This window comes from Ruditapes philippinarum, unplaced genomic scaffold (genome assembly GCF_026571515.1).
Source record: "Ruditapes philippinarum isolate M1 unplaced genomic scaffold, ASM2657151v2 ctg1058_1_1_1_1, whole genome shotgun sequence".
NCBI lineage: Eukaryota > Metazoa > Mollusca > Bivalvia > Venerida > Veneridae > Ruditapes > Ruditapes philippinarum.
The window spans coordinates 47,829-66,732 of NW_026861848.1; the positions used below are offsets into that span (position 1 = coordinate 47,829).

Below are 18,904 nucleotides of genomic sequence, written 5' to 3' on the forward strand. Positions count from 1 at the left end.
TCGGAAGCATTAATATTAACAAAATAACATAAGAACTGCAGACTCGGTTTAATTGAGTCTGTACATGAGGAATAATGAATAAGTGCAACATCCCCCACGCCCCCAGCACCGGCTTGAGCGGCACTCAATTCTCAACACTTTATAGTGCTGGCATCAATGATCCCGAAGGACCAGAAAACACAACAACACCGAAAAGTCTTACTTTAAAGTGCCTATCGTTTAAAAATCCAGAAATGAAAAGAGGAAGTCTGCCTTTAAGTCCAGCATCCTTTAGATCTTTTAGGATACCATATTTCCAAGTAGTATCGTAAGCCTTCTCAAGATCAAAGAAAATTGATACCAGGTGTTGTTTATTTACAAAGGCTTCTCTAATAAAAGTTTCAAGTCGTACAAGATGATCGTTTGTACTTCGCTGTTTACGAAAACCTGACTGAAAATTAGTAATAATTCCATTATTTTCTAGATACCAAACTAACCGATTATTTATCATTCTTTCGAATGTTTTGCAGAGGCAACTTGTCAGTGAAATTGGGCTATAATTTGTAGGGTCAGTTGAATCTTTTCCAGGTTTAGGGATAGGAATAACCAACGCATTTTTCCAAGTGTTAGGAAATTCACCAGAAACCCAAATTCTGTTAAAAATTTCAAGAAGCAAGTCAAGAGATTGGGGCGGTAGGTGTTTAAGAAACTGGTAGTAAATTTCGTCGGGGCCTGCAGCACTGTCTTTTGCAGTTTTAATTGAATGAATTAAGTCGTCAATAGAGAAAAGGGAATTATAGTCATCGTCATTTCTTGAAGTAAAATTAATATGTTCTTTCTCAGCTTTACATTTGTGTTGTTGAAATTCATTTGAATAATTGTTTGAAGAAGAGTTCTTTTCAAATGTTTTAGCCAAAGTTTCTACAATATCCGTTTTTGTTTTGGCATATTGGCCATCACCAGTTTTTAAGTGAACAATTGGACTCTTTTTATACTTACCACTTATTTTCCGTACTGCATCCCAGACTTTCTTAATAGGGGTATTTGACAATATCGATCACAAAACATACAGGATCTTTATCTTTGTTTCATGTTTGACATATTATATTCCTTTAATCTCATTGTTTACAAATCTTTTTAACTGTACTCTTATCATTAGCGTCCGCGCCGAAGCGCGGCGCCTATTGGCATGAAATGAGATTTTGTGAAAGGGCGACAGCAACTTCTCGAGCCTTTTATAGTTGCCAATAATAAAAGCCGATCATTCCGATCGGTATGAGGGTGCTTGATTATTAATTAGTCGCGATATGTACAATGAATGGCGAACTGGAGAATTTCGCAATGCAAACATTTTCAAATAAAATAACCTTTTCCGTCAATAAATCGCGCTCTTCGGGGTATTTTTGCTTATCATTTTGTAGTACACAGTGGGTTATTATGGTATGTTATTCCGAAAGCTGTTAATACAATGATGAGTTGATGACCTAGATATTCCGAAAATCTATTTATAGAGGATTGTACTCCTATCGGTAATTCCTGGTCTCTCCCAGGATTTACTAATGACCGGCGAATAGTACCACACGTTTATTGTCCGGTCTCTCCCGGTTTTGGAGTAGATATCGTTACAGAACAGAACAAATATTTTACAGATAAATAAGCTTTTTTTCAAAATGAATGTTTGTCACTTAGTTTGGTTACAATAATTAATAAACACAGATCAACTCTCGAATTGATTGATTATTATTATACATAAACATACAATTCGAAAAAAAAAAACCAACAACACAAATCGCATGTTATATTTTATCTATATGAGATAAAAACAATAAATATGTACAATAATTGAGAAAAATGTACATTTTTATGGCATTAATATGACACTATCAACTTTAAAACATTTTATATAATTGTTATTCGTGTTTAGTAAAGATTCCGAGGAATTATTCAAAGTTACAAATCAGATTTATGAATTATTCAATTGATTGATAATTTAAAAATGATAAAGAAAAATACAAATGTACATGTATATGGTTTAAGAATAAACAATATTATAAATTGAAAGATTAACCATGATTTACTGACTTTTTCCAGTTAAGTTTTGACTTATAATCGTCGATCATTATGACAATTGAATTCTTAAAATAGTAGTAAACGTAAAAACTCAGTATTAAAATAGCGCATAAAACACACACAAAAAAAGAAAAGAAAACAATATTCATAAAATCTGTATTTTTTTTTATTAAAATAGAAATTACATTTATTGTATAATAAACAATTATGCTCGACATGATCAACATGGTAATATAACAAGTGTCATATTGTTACTTAGTGAGAACAGATACCTTAAGAGGGGGTCCTCGTTAATAGCAATAACATAATTAGGGACAATTACACAAGTATGGTGTTGATCATGCGTTACACATATGGATTATAAATGATTGTATACATGTATATCCGTTGCTATTAATAACCACGATCATAAAGAAATAACAAGTAATATTCTAATTTCTAGCATGCCGATCAAAGTTATAAATAATGAACAATGTCTTTCGTCCGTTCATTCAAAAGTGATATACAATTCTGGTAAAACCCAATGAACCATTGAAAAGTTTATAAGAATATCTTGTCATCATATATCTACTAGTTCATCTGCACCTGCTGTTTGGACGCCCTTTGATGCTTTGCATCAATGCTTTTCTTGTTATATACTGATATCATGTTATCAATGTCCATCCATTATGTTGATAAAAAGATTGCAATCTATTAGAAAGTGAATGGTATTTAATGCCTTATGGGAAGAGCATTATTCTGACTCTGTGCACATGCCTGCCAAAATTGAACACGCAAGTCAATGTTAAAATGGCATATCTCAACACTTTGTATATAATCATCTCTCGTTTTATTGTTAAAAAATGTGATTTCAGTTTGAAATATTTTGTTTTGTACGTAAGGAATAAGAGCGTATATTTGTTTAAGGCACCACTTCCGTGAAATAATTTACTTTTGACTTGCAGGAAATATCAAGCGAGTAACAATAGAACTTTATACTTTGCAAAATGTTTATTCAAAATTTCTTTTAAATGATTCCTTATTTCAAAACCATAGAACAAACTAAGTCAAAGTGACCAGGGAAATTCTTGGACAGCTTCAAATATTTTGTTTGGATTGTAGTAGTGTTAAAAGTAATTTGCGCGTAAATTATTGTCCAAAAAATTGCGAAAACTACCAAAATTAGTCTCAGTAAATTTGTTTTAACCATCGCTACAAATTAAAAAGCACAACAAGTTAAAATACAACCACAGTTTTAGTGTGATTACACATTATATACAGAAAGAACAATTCGCCTTTACAAAAACCGAACATGTTACGCCGAAATATCACCGACACATGCCTTTTATTGTGCAAAGAAGACCTTCCAAACTATAACAATAATGAATTTGCAAAGGAATCAGAAAAATGGTGCTTTTACGGATGTCTCGATAAAATGGTGTGTTTTACGATAATTGATACACTTATTATACAGAAAGACCAAATCGCCGGTAAAAAAAACGAAGTTGTCAAGCGGAAATATCGCCGACAAATTGCTTGGATTAGGGCTTTGGATAAAAAACGAATTTGCAAAGGAATCAGACAAATGGTGTTCAAACGGATGTCTCGAGAAAAGTAGGTATTTCGCGAAAATTAATATACTTAATAAACAGAAAGAACAAATTGCCGGTATAAAACGACTATGTCAAGCCGGAAATGTCGCTGACAAATTCCTTGGTTTGGGGCTTTGGGTCTTATATTGTGCAAAGAATATTCTTCAAACTGATACAAAAACGAATCTGCAAACTAATCATGTACTCACGGTTGGCTCGAAAAATGGTGACTTTTACAAACATTGATACACTTTATATACAGAAAGACAAAATAGCCCGAACACAAAACGCTCAAGCCACGCGGAAACCTCGTGGGCATATTGCTTTAAATAGGACTTTGGGCCATGTATTTTGCAAAGAATACCCTCCAAACCGACTGCAAAGACATAAGACAAATGATGTTTTCATTGTTGGTTCGAGAATATGGTTTTTATTACGAAAATTGATGAACATTATATATAACAAATGGCCGGTACGAAAAACACGGCCACGCCAAGAGGAAATCCCTCAGACACATTCGTTTGGTTTAGGGCTTATTGTCTTATACTGTGCAAAGAAGACTCGACAAACTGAAATAAAACAAAACTGCAAAGAAATCAGACAAATAATGTATTGAAGGTTAGCTCGAGGAAATGTTTTTTTTTTACAAAAATTGAAACACTTTATATGCAGAAAAAACAACACATCGGTACCATTAAAAAACGACCATACCATTATTCCTTGGTTAAGGGCTTTTGGCCTTTTATGTGCCAGCAAGACACTCCAAACTAAAGCAAACACTTATCTGCAAACGAATCACTACAAAGAAAAACCATGCCACGTGAGTATCTCGTGGATTTAGTGCTAGAGGTTGGCCCCAGGCAATTCATTTAGCTCAAGTGTGTAGTACCATTCAATATTTATATCTTTAGATATAATATAACATGTGTTTCCATTAAAATTTAAATTTTATCAATTTAACCAGTGATCATAAAACTCATTAATATCAATATTGTCCATCTAGTAATTTTATAATTTTGTAGATTTCGATAGATAAAGGCAATTTTAATAAAGATTGTATTGACAGTTTCTGTTTTGTAACGTTTTGTTGTCATAGCAAACAAAAATGATGCTTGTATCCAATAGACTTATGCGGCGTTTTAAATTGTATCGCTTAAATTATCTATCTAAATGTATTTGAAAAAATATTCACATCAAAAACAACCTACAGGATTTTAATTTTATGATCGCAAGTCATTTATAATAGTCGCAAGGTATGACCTCACCCTAAAGGAATGCATTAATTTGGCATCTAGCACTATAAAATCCAGTAATATATTAAATAAGAAGTAATAAGACCTTGATGAAATAATACTAAAAGTCAAATGCATTGTATGATTTATTAAACTGCTTAAATGCACGATAAATGTTCTGTTCTGGTCTGTTCTGTTCTTACAAAGGCGTTAGTGTTCGCCTGAAAACCTGACAGTGTATTAATTCATATTACACCTACGCCGTCATAAATACAGGCATTTCATAATTGCGTATATACAACATTGTACTTTAACAATGCATCTTAATATTATAGGGGCCATATTTAATTTCTCTAATACATCTTTAATTTCATTTCAATCAACATATCGAACGAAAGCAAACATCTTTGTACGTAATAATCGTCATTATTGTAAACAATTATTAATCTGACATTTGTTAAATGAAAATAATGAAAATAATCACAATAGATAACTTTGTATTGTAAAAACATTAGTTTACTTATAATCATTACACGTGTTCCTTACCATAATTTAATAAGATGTATTGTTTATGTTATTCCCAAATTGATGATATTTTCTAAAAGCAAGTTTATTTGAATAATTATCCGTTCAAGATCTGTTACAAACCCTCTAAGTTAAAAATGTAGTGATTAACATATCCATATTAATTAGCTATTCACAAACATGTAAACACGAAATGGTTATTCGTAAAAGGAAAATAAATAATTCGTAACTTTTAAAATGGCAACATTTATTTTCTATCATTCTGTCACGCTGACAAATTACAGGAAAATTGTGGTAGGCTATGTTGCATTTGCTTTCAAAACGAAATTTACTTCCTTGTATCGTAATTATACTCATTTCTTAGATAGGGATAAATAGTTTACTTTGAGTTAAAAGACTGCATTCATAGGCTTTGGCCATTACATTTCATTATATACGTCTCACCATAATGTTCTTCCCCATTTCTTAAAAAAGAAAAAAAAACTTAAATTAGAAAGCACAACTTGTAAAGATCTTTTTGAGGTGCTTTTTTACATTCTTATTCTTGTACTCAAATAAAAACATTTAATAGATTTGATCTAAGGCAAAAATCTTTGTCATTAATATTTTGTTTCATAGCATTACTCTTTATGAAAGGAAGTTGTCAATTTTCTCTTATATAGCATAGAATAAGGAATTTTGTTTTAAAGTTGCATTTAAAAATACATGGCCCGATAAGTTAAGACCGCTGATTTCAAACATCTCTCTTGCAATATATATGGTTTGAATCCAAATATTTTACGGGAGTTCATTTGTTTTACCAAGAAGTCCGCTTGTGCCAGATGTGATGTACAGAGGGGCACCACTTAAACTGCTAAGTCACCAAATATTTTAATAGCATGAATAAACTATCAGGTTATTGGGAAAAACCTTTGATACAGAGAAAAATTATAAAAAGAGAAATATATCAAGTGCAATGAGAGCAGTGGGCTTCTTTCAGTGTTTCATCGTCATCTTTTTTCAATTTAAAAGCGTGAAACTATACAAAAAATATATTCATCCTAATTGACGTTTCTATTTGATTTTCGTGTCAACTTAAAGGGTTTCCGAAGAACAGATTCAACAGAAAAGAAATTTCAAGATATAATTTTAGTGCGGGAGGAATGCAAAAAAATATGCCGAAGTAGTTTTTAGCCGATATTCGGTCTTATTCATAATTCAGCTTTGTTGTTCTTTAATGTGAGAAAATATAAACATATCTAAAACAATATGGTGACTGGTTTATGTCATGTAGTTTTTTCGCTTCGCGGAACAACAGAGCGAAAGCTCGACAAAATGGTCATGTACTGTTTTGTTTTCGTACAGTACTGAACAGACAAACAAAATATTTCGAATTTATTTCTCCTCATTAAAATCAATCTTATTCTTTATACATCGAAGAGACTATTTGAATCAGAATCAGGAACTATTTTTGTCTCTCCCAGGAATAATTACATTTTCACTTGTTTCCTGTCTTATGAATGTACGTTCAGTTTTTTTCAGTCAGATTATTTCGACCATTTTAAGGAAAATTTGCATTCAGGCGTGTTTTCATTTAGATTTTAGATGTGTAGTACGTTTAACCGTTATCTTTAAAAGATAATTTCCGAAGACTTTATTCATATGTTTTGACTATTTACTTTCTAGATATGTTCCAATATCATACCTGACTTTTTAACGCAACTGCCACTTTTTCGACAAAAGTGACAGCAAGTTTTGTAGAGGTTGACTTGAATAATGTAACTCTTGTGTGTACATGCGTTAATGCGCGTGCGACCTTGTGTGCGTGCGTGCATGCGTGTGTGTGATTTAAATTGAACTCCTTATATTTAATGCGAAACTTTTTATTATGGTCATTTAAGTACTATGGAAGCTAGTCAATTTGTTTTGCTTTTGTAATACAATCTTTGTAACGGACGTCTCATATTTGTATCTGAAAATGGCATGTGAATCCATGTCAGTTAAAAAAATCAAAATACTAATAAAATAAGCCTCAATATGCATTATATACCTCGTCGAAATGTAACATAATGCAAATGGTGGAAAGCCAGCAACGTCCTTTCTGATCACGCTCTTTTTTTTTAATTATTTGGACATTTTCTATGTATATCAAGCGTATCATTTTGATTTTCTTTATTAGAACAGCTACTTATAGAGCGTGTGACGTGTGCTGTATTGTTATGTTGTAATGAATGCCTAGAGCGTATTCTCGAGTTTGCTTTCTGTGCATAAACAATTGGTCATCTCAGTAAAAAAGGCTGTGACCCTTACAACGACTCCAACACACGCTTCTAAAGTTGATAAACAGTAACGGTGTTAACTAATTTAGATCTGTACATCGAAACAAGCATTTAAATACTAGAATGTCATCATGATAGTTGAAAAAAAAATTAAGTGCAGTAAAAAAGTACAAAGGCTTCAAGATTTTAGAAGTGAAGCATATCCCTTAAAAATCTTACAGTTTCAAATTGAATCCATTTAAAGTATCATTGAATTGGAATGACGTTCCATTTCTCAGTTGCCATAAATACAACATATTTTAAGTGCAATATCATTCTATTGAGGATTCCAAAATCATAGCCAACAAAAACGTGCAAAATAAAAAAAGAAGGTAATAAACATTGGACAATGGTATTAAAACGTTTAGAGCAATTTTATCACAATATTCTCCTTTTGTAAAGAATGGGTCAAAAGGAAGAATACTTAGGAAGATATAATATTGCAAATGAACATTTCACTGTATTTTATATTTCTTTCTTTATTGCAAATGAACATTTCACTGTTGTCATGGTTGTTATATTTCTTTCTTAAGATAATCAGTTTGAACATAAGTAAAATGTGAAACCCTCTGTAGCCTTGCTGTAACTGAGCGAACGGTTTGTTGTTCATATACATACATACTTTAAGATAACATGGTATTGATAAAAATCAACTGATAGATTCATCGTTGAATATATATATTAAGTATATATAAATTGTTTACTGTAAGTTGAAGTTGACAATGGCGATACTTTGAGTTTTTGTCGAAGTACTGACATGCAACCCTTTAAATATCTAATATACAAAACATTGATGTGATATAATTGGAATTTAGCAAATGTATTGAAAGGTATCTTTTAGTCGTACTGTGCAAATGTCAGTCTATTTTATTTTTATTATTCTTTACATGAAACCTTGATATATATATATATGATGATATATTGTTCAAGGTCTGTTATAATTTATTGAGATGAATATGATATAAATATTTACCTCATGTAGGTTTAGGTATGGTATTGACAGTTATTATAAATAGCTATCATTTGTTATAGTGAATCATTTCATAGTAAATATGTTATTAACCGGCGATGAATCCAATTTTAGTTCAAACTATTATTTTATATTTTACATTTTTTTAATAGCTACGTTTTCTGTCATTTGCTATTTGATTCTGAAATCATTATTTCTGTCCCATATATACCAGGTAAATTTGGACAGTATCTTGTAAGTTTTATCTTAATTTTTTTGAATTATAGTAATTAGATAGTTGTTAAGGAAATTATCATTGAAATTAGATTATGTAATTAGATGGTTTCATCTTTCATTACTATGATAATAGTGGAAATCGTGTTATCTAGAACGACAGCAACAAATTATGTAAAGCATAATTCTCAGAATTATTCTAACACATTGTGTGTGAGCTAACCCTGTTAATGCGTCTCATAGATTAAATACTGTTATATTACTGTAATTCTTGAGTCCACCATAGGCTAAACTACAATGTACATTACATTTTTGATATCAAAAAGAAATTGTACTTATTGCAATTGGAGTTTAAATGATAAAATACAAATATAGATGTCTGGTTGTTCGTATAGTTTAACAATTTACTTTGCACAGTGCTGTGCGCATTTTATTTTTGGTTTGCTTTATATTTATCCATTGAGGTTAGCGTGACAAAGTATAGTTATGTTTGTAAGAATTTGCAGTCATGCATTCAATGAGACTTTTCTGAGCTTTTAAGCGTTTTTTTTATAACAACCAGTAAATCGATAAAACGCGTACTATCAAGATTATCAGACATGTATTCTTTAATAATTGTGACTAACATTGATTGTCGATGTTTTCCCTTGTTGTGTTTGTAAAAAAGAGAAAATGGCATCGTTGTGGGAAAGGTTGTTTGTATAATCAATCATACGTTAGTTTTCCCGAAACTTTAAAGCATGGACACATATTTCTAACAGATTCACCTTTTCGCGGCATCATTGCAGTTTTAACTAAATTTTATTAAATTTTGACTACCAAAAGAAGATATTCGAGATCAACTTTTTCGAAATATTTAAAGATTGCTTGGTAAACATTGTGGTGTGTAAATAAAAATGGCTCATTTTAATGAAATTATCGATGATATATAACTGGGTGATATTTGAAAAGATATCTTAGCATCATAAATTTGTTTAGCTTGACATATTAATTAATACCATAAACCATCCTAAAGTTATAAATAGCATAAGGAACCGGTATATAAAGTATAGAACATAGACAAAAAGATTGGTAAATTTAAGATAAAATAACACAAGGTTAGCTTTGAAAAAAGCTAGTAGCGACTCGCTTCGTAATTTTTTCCAGGGGTGCGTTTAAATGTAAAAATGACAGTTCTGTTAGCAAGAGACTTGAGCGAACATCAAAATAAAAGTGATGGAAGCCAGTTCTCTCAGTTTAACAAAGAGGTATATGAGTATATATGAAGATGCATGTAAACAGATAAAATGAAGTCCCTCTGTCTATGCACATTTACTGTATGGCCTGTTGACCTTGACCAAATAAATGTTAGATAGGTAGAATTCATAACTTTAGATGTCTCATTATACAAAGTTAAGTTGTAATATGTTATTTAGTATTGGAATGAGTGACAGACACAAGTCCTAAAGTAAACACAAGTTGTCAATCAATTCAGCCAGAAAAGCCGGGATCTTATTAAAAATGTAGGGATCTCGGAAATTGACCAGTCTAAGATGTTTTTCGCATAAGCAGGGATCCTATTAAAACATATAGGGATCCTGGGAATTGACCAGTTATGGAATATAGTTTTCAGAAAAGCCGGGATCGTATTAAAATACAAAGAGATCCCAGGAATTGGCCAGTTCAAGAATATAGTTTTCAGAAAAGCTGGGATCGCATTAGAACATAAAGGGATCCCGGGATTTGACCAATTCAAGAACGTAGACTTTGATGTTTCCAATTAATTCGGCATATAATTATAAGTATTGTGATTTCCGCATTTTAAGGTTGTTAATAAATAGCTCTAAATATATTTATATCCTAAGTTTAATTAATTTAACGTTCATTACATAGAATAAAAAAACTTAACGTTTAATGGCCTTTCATTACGACAATAATCAACACAAATATAGTTTATTTGTTTTTCCTCTATATCTTATACGATCCCGGATCCCGGCCAGTCCGGGCGTCCCGGATCCCGGCCAGTAAATATATACACTAAATACCGGAACAGATAAAATGACCGGAAAAGGGAAAAGAAAAAAAATGCACAGAACCAGATGTACACTTATGTTAATTAACCAAACGAAAACTTACTACAGAGGAACAGGTGAGATCGCGTGTAAATATGATTTATTGAAAAGAATTCATGAAAACAAACATTTTAATCATCAGTATATCTTTGCGCTCAAAATAATACTTGCTGCTTTTTAATTAAAAGCGTGAAAATGGAAGGTTTTTTGACGCTATGTAAGATTAAATTTGATTGGCTAAATAATTTTTGATTCTAGCCCTGATAGATAAATTTTGTAGAAAGCTGGAAGCCAAGCTTCGATTGAATTTTTGGATGGATTCGGAGTTTTAGGTTGTTTCTCAGTAAAATCCTAACGTAATACCGGCTCGCCGGCAATATTAATTATAACTTATTATACTTAGGCAATTTATTAGTATAAGTGCGTATAACTGAAATACAAACATAAATATAATTTAATAAATAAGAGAGATGATACAATGCTGTAATACATATTAACATAAACGGTAACATAGGATGCAAGACGTCATCTAGGCTGTTAATGGTTTCTATAAGTATGACGAAATATCTTAGTAAGATTAAACTTACTATGTCGTTGTTTAATCAGATCAATTTAAATCTAAGTAATTTATTGTAATTATGTAAGAAAAAACGTGTGTTATATTATCATATTGTTCTTTTGATTATATCCTTATTATTAGTATGACGCGGAATGAAACACCAAACTACGAAAACCGGCAGCAGAAATAAGCCGAATATGAGTAAAATGGAATAAAATGGCGTTAACGAAACCCAGTCTTAGTCTTTCCTTTATTTTGTTAGAAACGAATTCGTCGACTTGATTGTTGCTTATCGACTTTAAACCTAATATTGTAATTTTAATGCAAACACAAATTAACAAATGAACCACTCAGGCCTACTTGGTCAATCATAACTCTTAATCGATGTTAAAAAGCCGGACTGTTTTAATAACTATGTTTTAAAATCAATTAAGTTGTAATGGTCTAATTACTATGTCCTCTTTCTGAATGTAATCCATATAATTTTAACACTCTATCTTGTACCTCTCGCGATAATATACAAAAAAATAAAGTTGGAGATGTATTATTGTGTATGTTAGAGTGAGTGGTATGAAAAACAGAATGGCACTTTTCAAAAATATGCTTTAAAAACCTTAATCAATATTTTGTGACTGTGATTATAATTTCGAAATGTTATTGCAAGTGCCATATTGATATCATCAAAACCAAATAGACACGAGACGATGAATTGTATTATGAGTTAAATAATATACTTTTTAAATGTGTATGATAGTTCAAATCTAAACAAAAATCTTGTCATACTTATCATCAATTTTATTTAATATTCAGCTTTTCTCTTTGTATGCATATAATTTTTCAAATATGCATTAATCATCACACAAGTTTTTAGTTAAAGACGAATAGGCAGGCTAACATTAAATATTTCATGACTTATATTTAGTAACTTAAGATATACAAATCACTTTACTAAGTGCGTAAAGGCAAAAAAAAAAACCAATGAATTTTAGCACTTTGCTAGTTTTCGGAGTTATAAATCTAGAAATAAGAGTTTGATTTTAAAATAACGAAAATGTTAACTGCCTCCTTATTATGGTTTAAATAATTTCCGATAATTACAAGAAACAAATCATTTATTACGTATGCCCAGAGTATCATATTTTCTCTCTTTGAAATAAATATCTTATAGAAAGTGTTAGTTTTGCTGTATATCTCTGATGTAATAAATGAATGCTTACAGCGTATTTGAACCGATATCGATTTATAAGGACAAATAACTGGTACTGGTTGTCATTTGGACCGCGTTGCTATCAAAGAGTTAAAATTCATGAAATTATGCAGGATGACATAACGAGTATCCAAATTGAAATGAATGTTTTCTCATAATATATTGTACAACTTCTTATATGTTCATATCAATTATTTAAAACTATTATGTATAAAACAATTAGACGCATTACATTAATAATTTTAGGCATACACAAAGCTATACTTTCAGCACAAAAAAAACATCTTCAATTTAAATTATAGGACATTGTTTAGTGTTAAATTTTGGAATAATTAAGACATACTTTTATGTTTAGTAACTAAAATGTCATGGGACTCATTTATAAGGTAAAAGTAATTTGACATATTAATTGACACTGAAATCAGAGTTGCTTGGGTGTTTAAGATTCTTTAAACACAATACATTATCGTTAACGGAAAGCTTTTTTTTTAATGATATTTTGAGCAAATTAGAAATTAGTCAACACGAATTGCTTTTGTTATACAATCTACTTAACGTCTCATATATGAAATGGCATTAGCAAAAAAAAAAGACTTCATGTGTATTTGAATATTGAAAACTAGCAATCATTCCCTGGCTGGTAAATAATAAATAAGACGTGCTTTAGGCAACTGCACATAACGCATTGTTCATAAGGCAGTTTTCTGTGTTTGTATGATTTAATTATTACAGATGTGTATGTATTTGGACATTTTGGAACTTTTGTTGGTTTGTTTAACACATGTTACTGAACAGAGGAGATAGTGTGAAGCTATAAAACTCTACAGCAAGGAAATGAACAGTATGCCATCTGATTAAATATTGTTGCGACACGTATACACAAACTTTAAATTGCTGAAAGGATTTCAAGTGCATTTTAAAACAGTTCACAGTTGCATCTTAAAAATCGTAAAGAGGTTAAATCCATACAAAAATAATTCTGAATTGTAGTGCCTTTCTAGTTCTTATTTTGCATATAAAAGTCTTTTTTTAAGTGCACCATCATAATATCACGAAGCCTTTAAAGTAACATTATTACAAATGAAACAGACAATTTTGCTGCTGTTCCATTTTTTTCTAAATAATAGATTAATAAATTGATTGAAACATAAACAGATGTGGAAATATATGTAGCCCTGCTTTAATTTGACGAATGTGTTGTTGTCTACTACGTCAATGCATATTTTCAGATAAAGTGGTATTGTTACAAATCAAATTCGCTTAATATATACGTATAAACTGTATGTTTAGTATTAGTTGTAGTTGATTTAAAATGGCATTTCATTGTACTTCGTTACAAATATTTTAAAAGCAATGCCATTCTACTCATTATCCCTCGGAATCACATAAGATTGCTTTGATATTTAAGCAATGTAGCAAATATGATATAATATAGGAAAGGTGTCTGAAAATAGTACCTTGTAAATGTCAGACTACTTCTTTTTTATTATCCTTGACAGGAAAACCCTGATCCGGATATATAATGATATATTGCATAAATGTTGTTTTAAGAAATATATCCTTGAAATCTTTACTCTATGTAAAATTATGTATTTAGAGCTCTTATCAACGCTTCTTAATAATTCTAAAATGCGGTTTGTATCTGAATCTTACAACATTTGTCCTAGACACTGGCTTTTTTGTCGGCCTCCTTTCATAGATTGCAATGTTGTTTTTTAATGACTTTTTTCCTGAGGATCATTTCTGTGCCTGTAAAGTGTTTTACTTTATGAACATTATTTTGAATCAGCACATATCAGACTCACGGTCAAATATTACTCAATTTAAAATTTGAAATAACGACTTCTTCTTGACTAAGAAGCAGATATTGAAATAATCACTTAATCCAAAGTCTCAAAAATGATATTCACAAAGTAGACATAAAATGGTTCTTAACACGCAATGTACTGCCATCACTTTTGTATAAGTACAATATAAGAAACGTGTATTTACAAAGACTTATATATCTTTTTAAAGCAGAGAAGATATCCTACTTTACATTTATTATAATACAGGTAATATGACAGTCTACAGGCCATGACATTTAACGTTATCTTAAATACGAATCTCTTTGGTATTATCTTATTGATTATCAAACACGGTAAGTGATTGGGTCAATTCGTTAAAAATCACTGTAATCTATTTACATTCAATTTACGGACATTTCGATATATTGTCATTGTCTTACTCAGCGTACAAGGCTTTTATTTTCTGAGTGAATTGATGTCAATTAAATGACAGTTATGTTTTTCGTTTAATTATTGATTGTCAAATGATATTTTACTCAGCTCAAGATGTACAAACAAAATAGCATTAATTTTATATACAAAAAGTTATATTATTTGTTACGTTTGTAATAATTATAAATACTTTATTGACAAATCACTGTAAAGTGATATTTAACAGCTTTTTAGGAATTATTTTAATACACTTCTTGGTACATGTGCCGAAAATACGTCTTAGTTATACGCGTTCGTATTATACATCTTCGTTATAAAAATGGAAAATATTTTTTTAATTTCTCACATAACATTTATCGTCAGATTGCAACAAAACAGATGTCAATCAAATACGTTTGTTGAACACAATAAACAAATAATATAACATTGTACATTTTTTTCAAGTTCTTTGATTGGAATGATAAACCACAACTTGATCAAGAGCCTATGTTCTTATAGTATGCGAACATAGCGCAAACAAATCATTTCATGACTCTACAATAGCATAATAAATATAAATTCCATGTCGCAAATAAATCACAGCGATTTGTTATGAAAAAATAACAAATGATTTATATTTTATCATTTTTTACTTTGTGAATACATATAGCTCCGATTAAATGACAACTTGTGTGCTTAAGGAAATAAAATGATTGCCATTGAAATGCTGATATTATGGAATAGAATTGTTTACGTGTAAGTAGAACGAATGTCCTTTTTCGATGATATATTTAGAATGATGTTGTCAGCATGAATCGAGGACGTTATCATCACTGGTGACTTGTTTTGAGCAAATGTCTCGAATTTCCTCCTAAATTGAAAGATTCTGTTCTTTTCTAAAATCACCAACATCCGCTATAAATGACTAAATTGACTAAAATACAAAAATCATACACTATCAAAAATATTTTAATCATCAACATTTCACAGGGAGATAAAGTTTTGATATAATTACATCCATAAAATAATTGGAAAATATATAGCTTAGAAAGCTATAATTTTTGGAAGATAATTGATTTGACAATAAATGCTTTCTTTTGAACGCAGCTCATATATTGTTCACATATACGCGGATCTTTCAATTAAATGTACATAGTGTTGTCTAAATGAATTAGATATTTAAAAATGTGGCCTTACTTTTGCTCTTATTCGTAATATAACAGAATAAATATTCTTTTTTAAATTACTTTACAAATAAACTGTTCCATCTATTCCCGTATGATTTCATGCAAACCTTTGTCCCGGTTTGTATTTGATTCTGTCTGAACAATTTTATTTCATTTCTGCATTCGTCGCCCTTTTAATATTTGCTTAATCAATAACATTCTAATATTGAACGTATTAATCAACATTTTTTCTTGTTTGATACAGAAGTGATTGTACAAGAACTTTCTATACACTTTTTTTATTGCAACTTTTAAGGTCTTAGACCCATCATTGACATATCTTAGAACCTATGGAATGTTAATATTTATTGAATCTATGCTACATGCCTGGCATGTTTGCAAATGTTCATTGACTTTTACCATCTAATAAGAAAATTATGACCAAGTGTATGTTTTCGGCCTTTCCCTTTCTGGATCGTGTAAAATTTGCTAGAGTTGAACTATAGAAATGAGCTTATTTTCAACAGATATTGCAAAAACATTAGAAATTTGGTACCAAATTGTAGTACATTTATTATATTATCAAAATAAAATATCATTTGAGTGACAGTATTTGCAATAAAACTTATGAAAACAAATATATGTTACCCTTGTCACTCGGAAAATGGCAAAATCGTGAAAATGTAGACTTGTACTTCAATTTTTCTAAGAATTTTCTATAACCTTCTTACAAGGTCCAGCCAATTGAAATACATAGAAATTATCTAACATACCATATGAGAAAAATAAGAGAAGCATTTACCATGTTGTTTGTAAAATATACAGCATTAAATTTGACAACCCCATAATCTGATTTTGGCCATTTTTCATCAACAGTACACATTTCGTCATGTAAAATTCAAAATACATTTTGAAAAGTATCAAACATTCTCAAAATGACCTAATTATCATGAAGCTATATTCTAAGCATTCTATAAATATGTTAATTACTGTATATACTGAGTAAATGTAAAAATTGTCAACTTGAAATGGATCTCAACGTATTGTTCTGACTTTAGAAAGAGCACGACCAGTGTACTAAACTGTATTATTCCCAAAGTATCACCTCTGGAGCAACACAGAAGTATATCATATAAAAATGCTATGTCATACACTAATTCCTTGAAAAATACTGTGCAAGGGCAGCGATAACAGTTTCTAATGTTATTTTAGTATTAGTTACTCGTGGCTGACCGTCACAGTTCTTCATCACGAAAATGTTCCGAAGACCATCTTCGCCTTGGCGCTTAAAGATGCACCTTAGATGTTGTAGGTTTAAGCCGGATGCAGCAATATTCTCGGCTGTAGTTAACTTACACACACTATTATAAATCAATACTCTAAGTGACGGCAAATTCTTTGCTTTTTCCCGACTGCACAACTGAGAATTGTACACAGATTTTGCTGAAAATGTGTGTGGCAGCAGATCAACAGATAATATGTCCAAGTGGTGAATAAGTTTACCAAGAATCGAGACATCTTCGGAAGCATTATGAGCACAGTATGAAGCTCCCAATAGATCTTTTGCAAGGTCTTCCTGTTTGTAAGACTTCCTGTTTGGGTATGCTTTTCTAAATATAGACAGTGAATCCGCGCATCCAGCAACACACTTACACATTCTGTCCCTCAATCCTACAGTGTCACATGCCGTCAACAAAACAGGAAAGTCAAATCTTCTGCCATTATGCGCAACCAATACAACATTCTGAAATTTTTCTAACCAATCACAATATGATTTCAAAGCTTCATATATGGAATAAGCCTCTACATTAGTTCCATTGTACTGCATCTTGTGATCCACCATTCTTAGGCCGGTCACTTCTTATGCCTTGTCAGATATGGGCAATGTAAGTAGAACATACATATTGAAAGCTTTTCCACTTTTAGGTTCTGTGGCAGCAACCTGGGTAATATGTGGGATCTGGCCATCGTGTACTGAAACAAACAACACAATTATTTATAAATAAATAATTTTGAGCTGTTTTATGTGCTCTTATAATAATCTGAGATCTTATTCTAATTCAGCTTGTTCCAAATAATGATAAACCATTCCTGATATATTGCATTTTTTTTTACAATTATATTTTAAGAGACGACTAATCACTCAACCTAGTATTGAAGGACGATAATCTAAAATGAAAGCAACTGTGTTACAGTTTTCACATGATATATATCAACAAATTCGCAATACAGGTCTACTTACTAAGGCCAGTTGTCTCCAGGTCAAAAGCAATGTATGTAGGCTGTCCTTTTGGCAGCGCTATAGGTTTGAAGTCACCACGAGGGACTGGATCTGGCAGCTTTTGGATGTCAGCATTATCTGAATGCCCGATCTCTTAAATACAAATATATAGATTAGAATATAACCTATAAAAGGAAACGAAAGGTAATTTGCAAACTTTGTTTTAGTAATGTTTATAGTTACAAGCTTCTAATGATGTTCGAAGAAGGAAAAGTAGAAGGAAAACACCAGTACCTGCAAGACTGGCAGTATTTTGTCAAAATACATGTATATGAGCTGTGTCACGACAAAACCAACATAATGGGTTTGCGACCAGCATGGATCCTGACCAGCCCATGCTGTTTGCCATCAGTTTCTCTACTTGTAATAGAGTTGGAAAGCGAACAGCATGGATCCTGATCAGACTGCATGGATGCGCAGGCTGATCTGGATCCATGCTAGTCGCAAACCCATTATGTTGGTTTTGTCGTGACACGGCTCATATGTTTGTTGTGTAAGTAGAAAAAACACAGCACAAATCACTTTATCTACCTGACTGATAGGACATGCCTTCAAGAGCTTCTTGAGCACCTTGTGTTATTGACA

At 31.1% G+C, this 18,904-nt stretch overlaps 1 protein-coding gene across 1 annotated transcript; it reads right to left on the reverse strand.

Annotated features, from left to right (window-relative positions):
* Positions 1–16,901: 16,901 nt before the first annotated feature.
* LOC132717102 (uncharacterized) lies at positions 16,902–18,501 on the reverse strand. Its single transcript, XM_060700498.1, has 2 exons — positions 18,281–18,501; positions 16,902–18,012 (listed from the first exon to the last, which is right to left on the reverse strand). Exon 2 carries the CDS (start codon positions 17,879–17,881, stop codon positions 17,192–17,194), a length of 690 nt encoding a protein of 229 aa, XP_060556481.1. The 5' UTR covers positions 17,882–18,012; positions 18,281–18,501; the 3' UTR covers positions 16,902–17,191.
* Between the last annotated feature and the right edge of the window lie 403 nt (positions 18,502–18,904).

What these genes read in the sequence shown, in the direction of transcription:
- LOC132717102 (XM_060700498.1), bottom strand. Translation starts at nt 17,881, where the DNA reads ATGGTGGATCACAAGATGCAGTACAATGGAACTAATGTAGAGGCTTAT.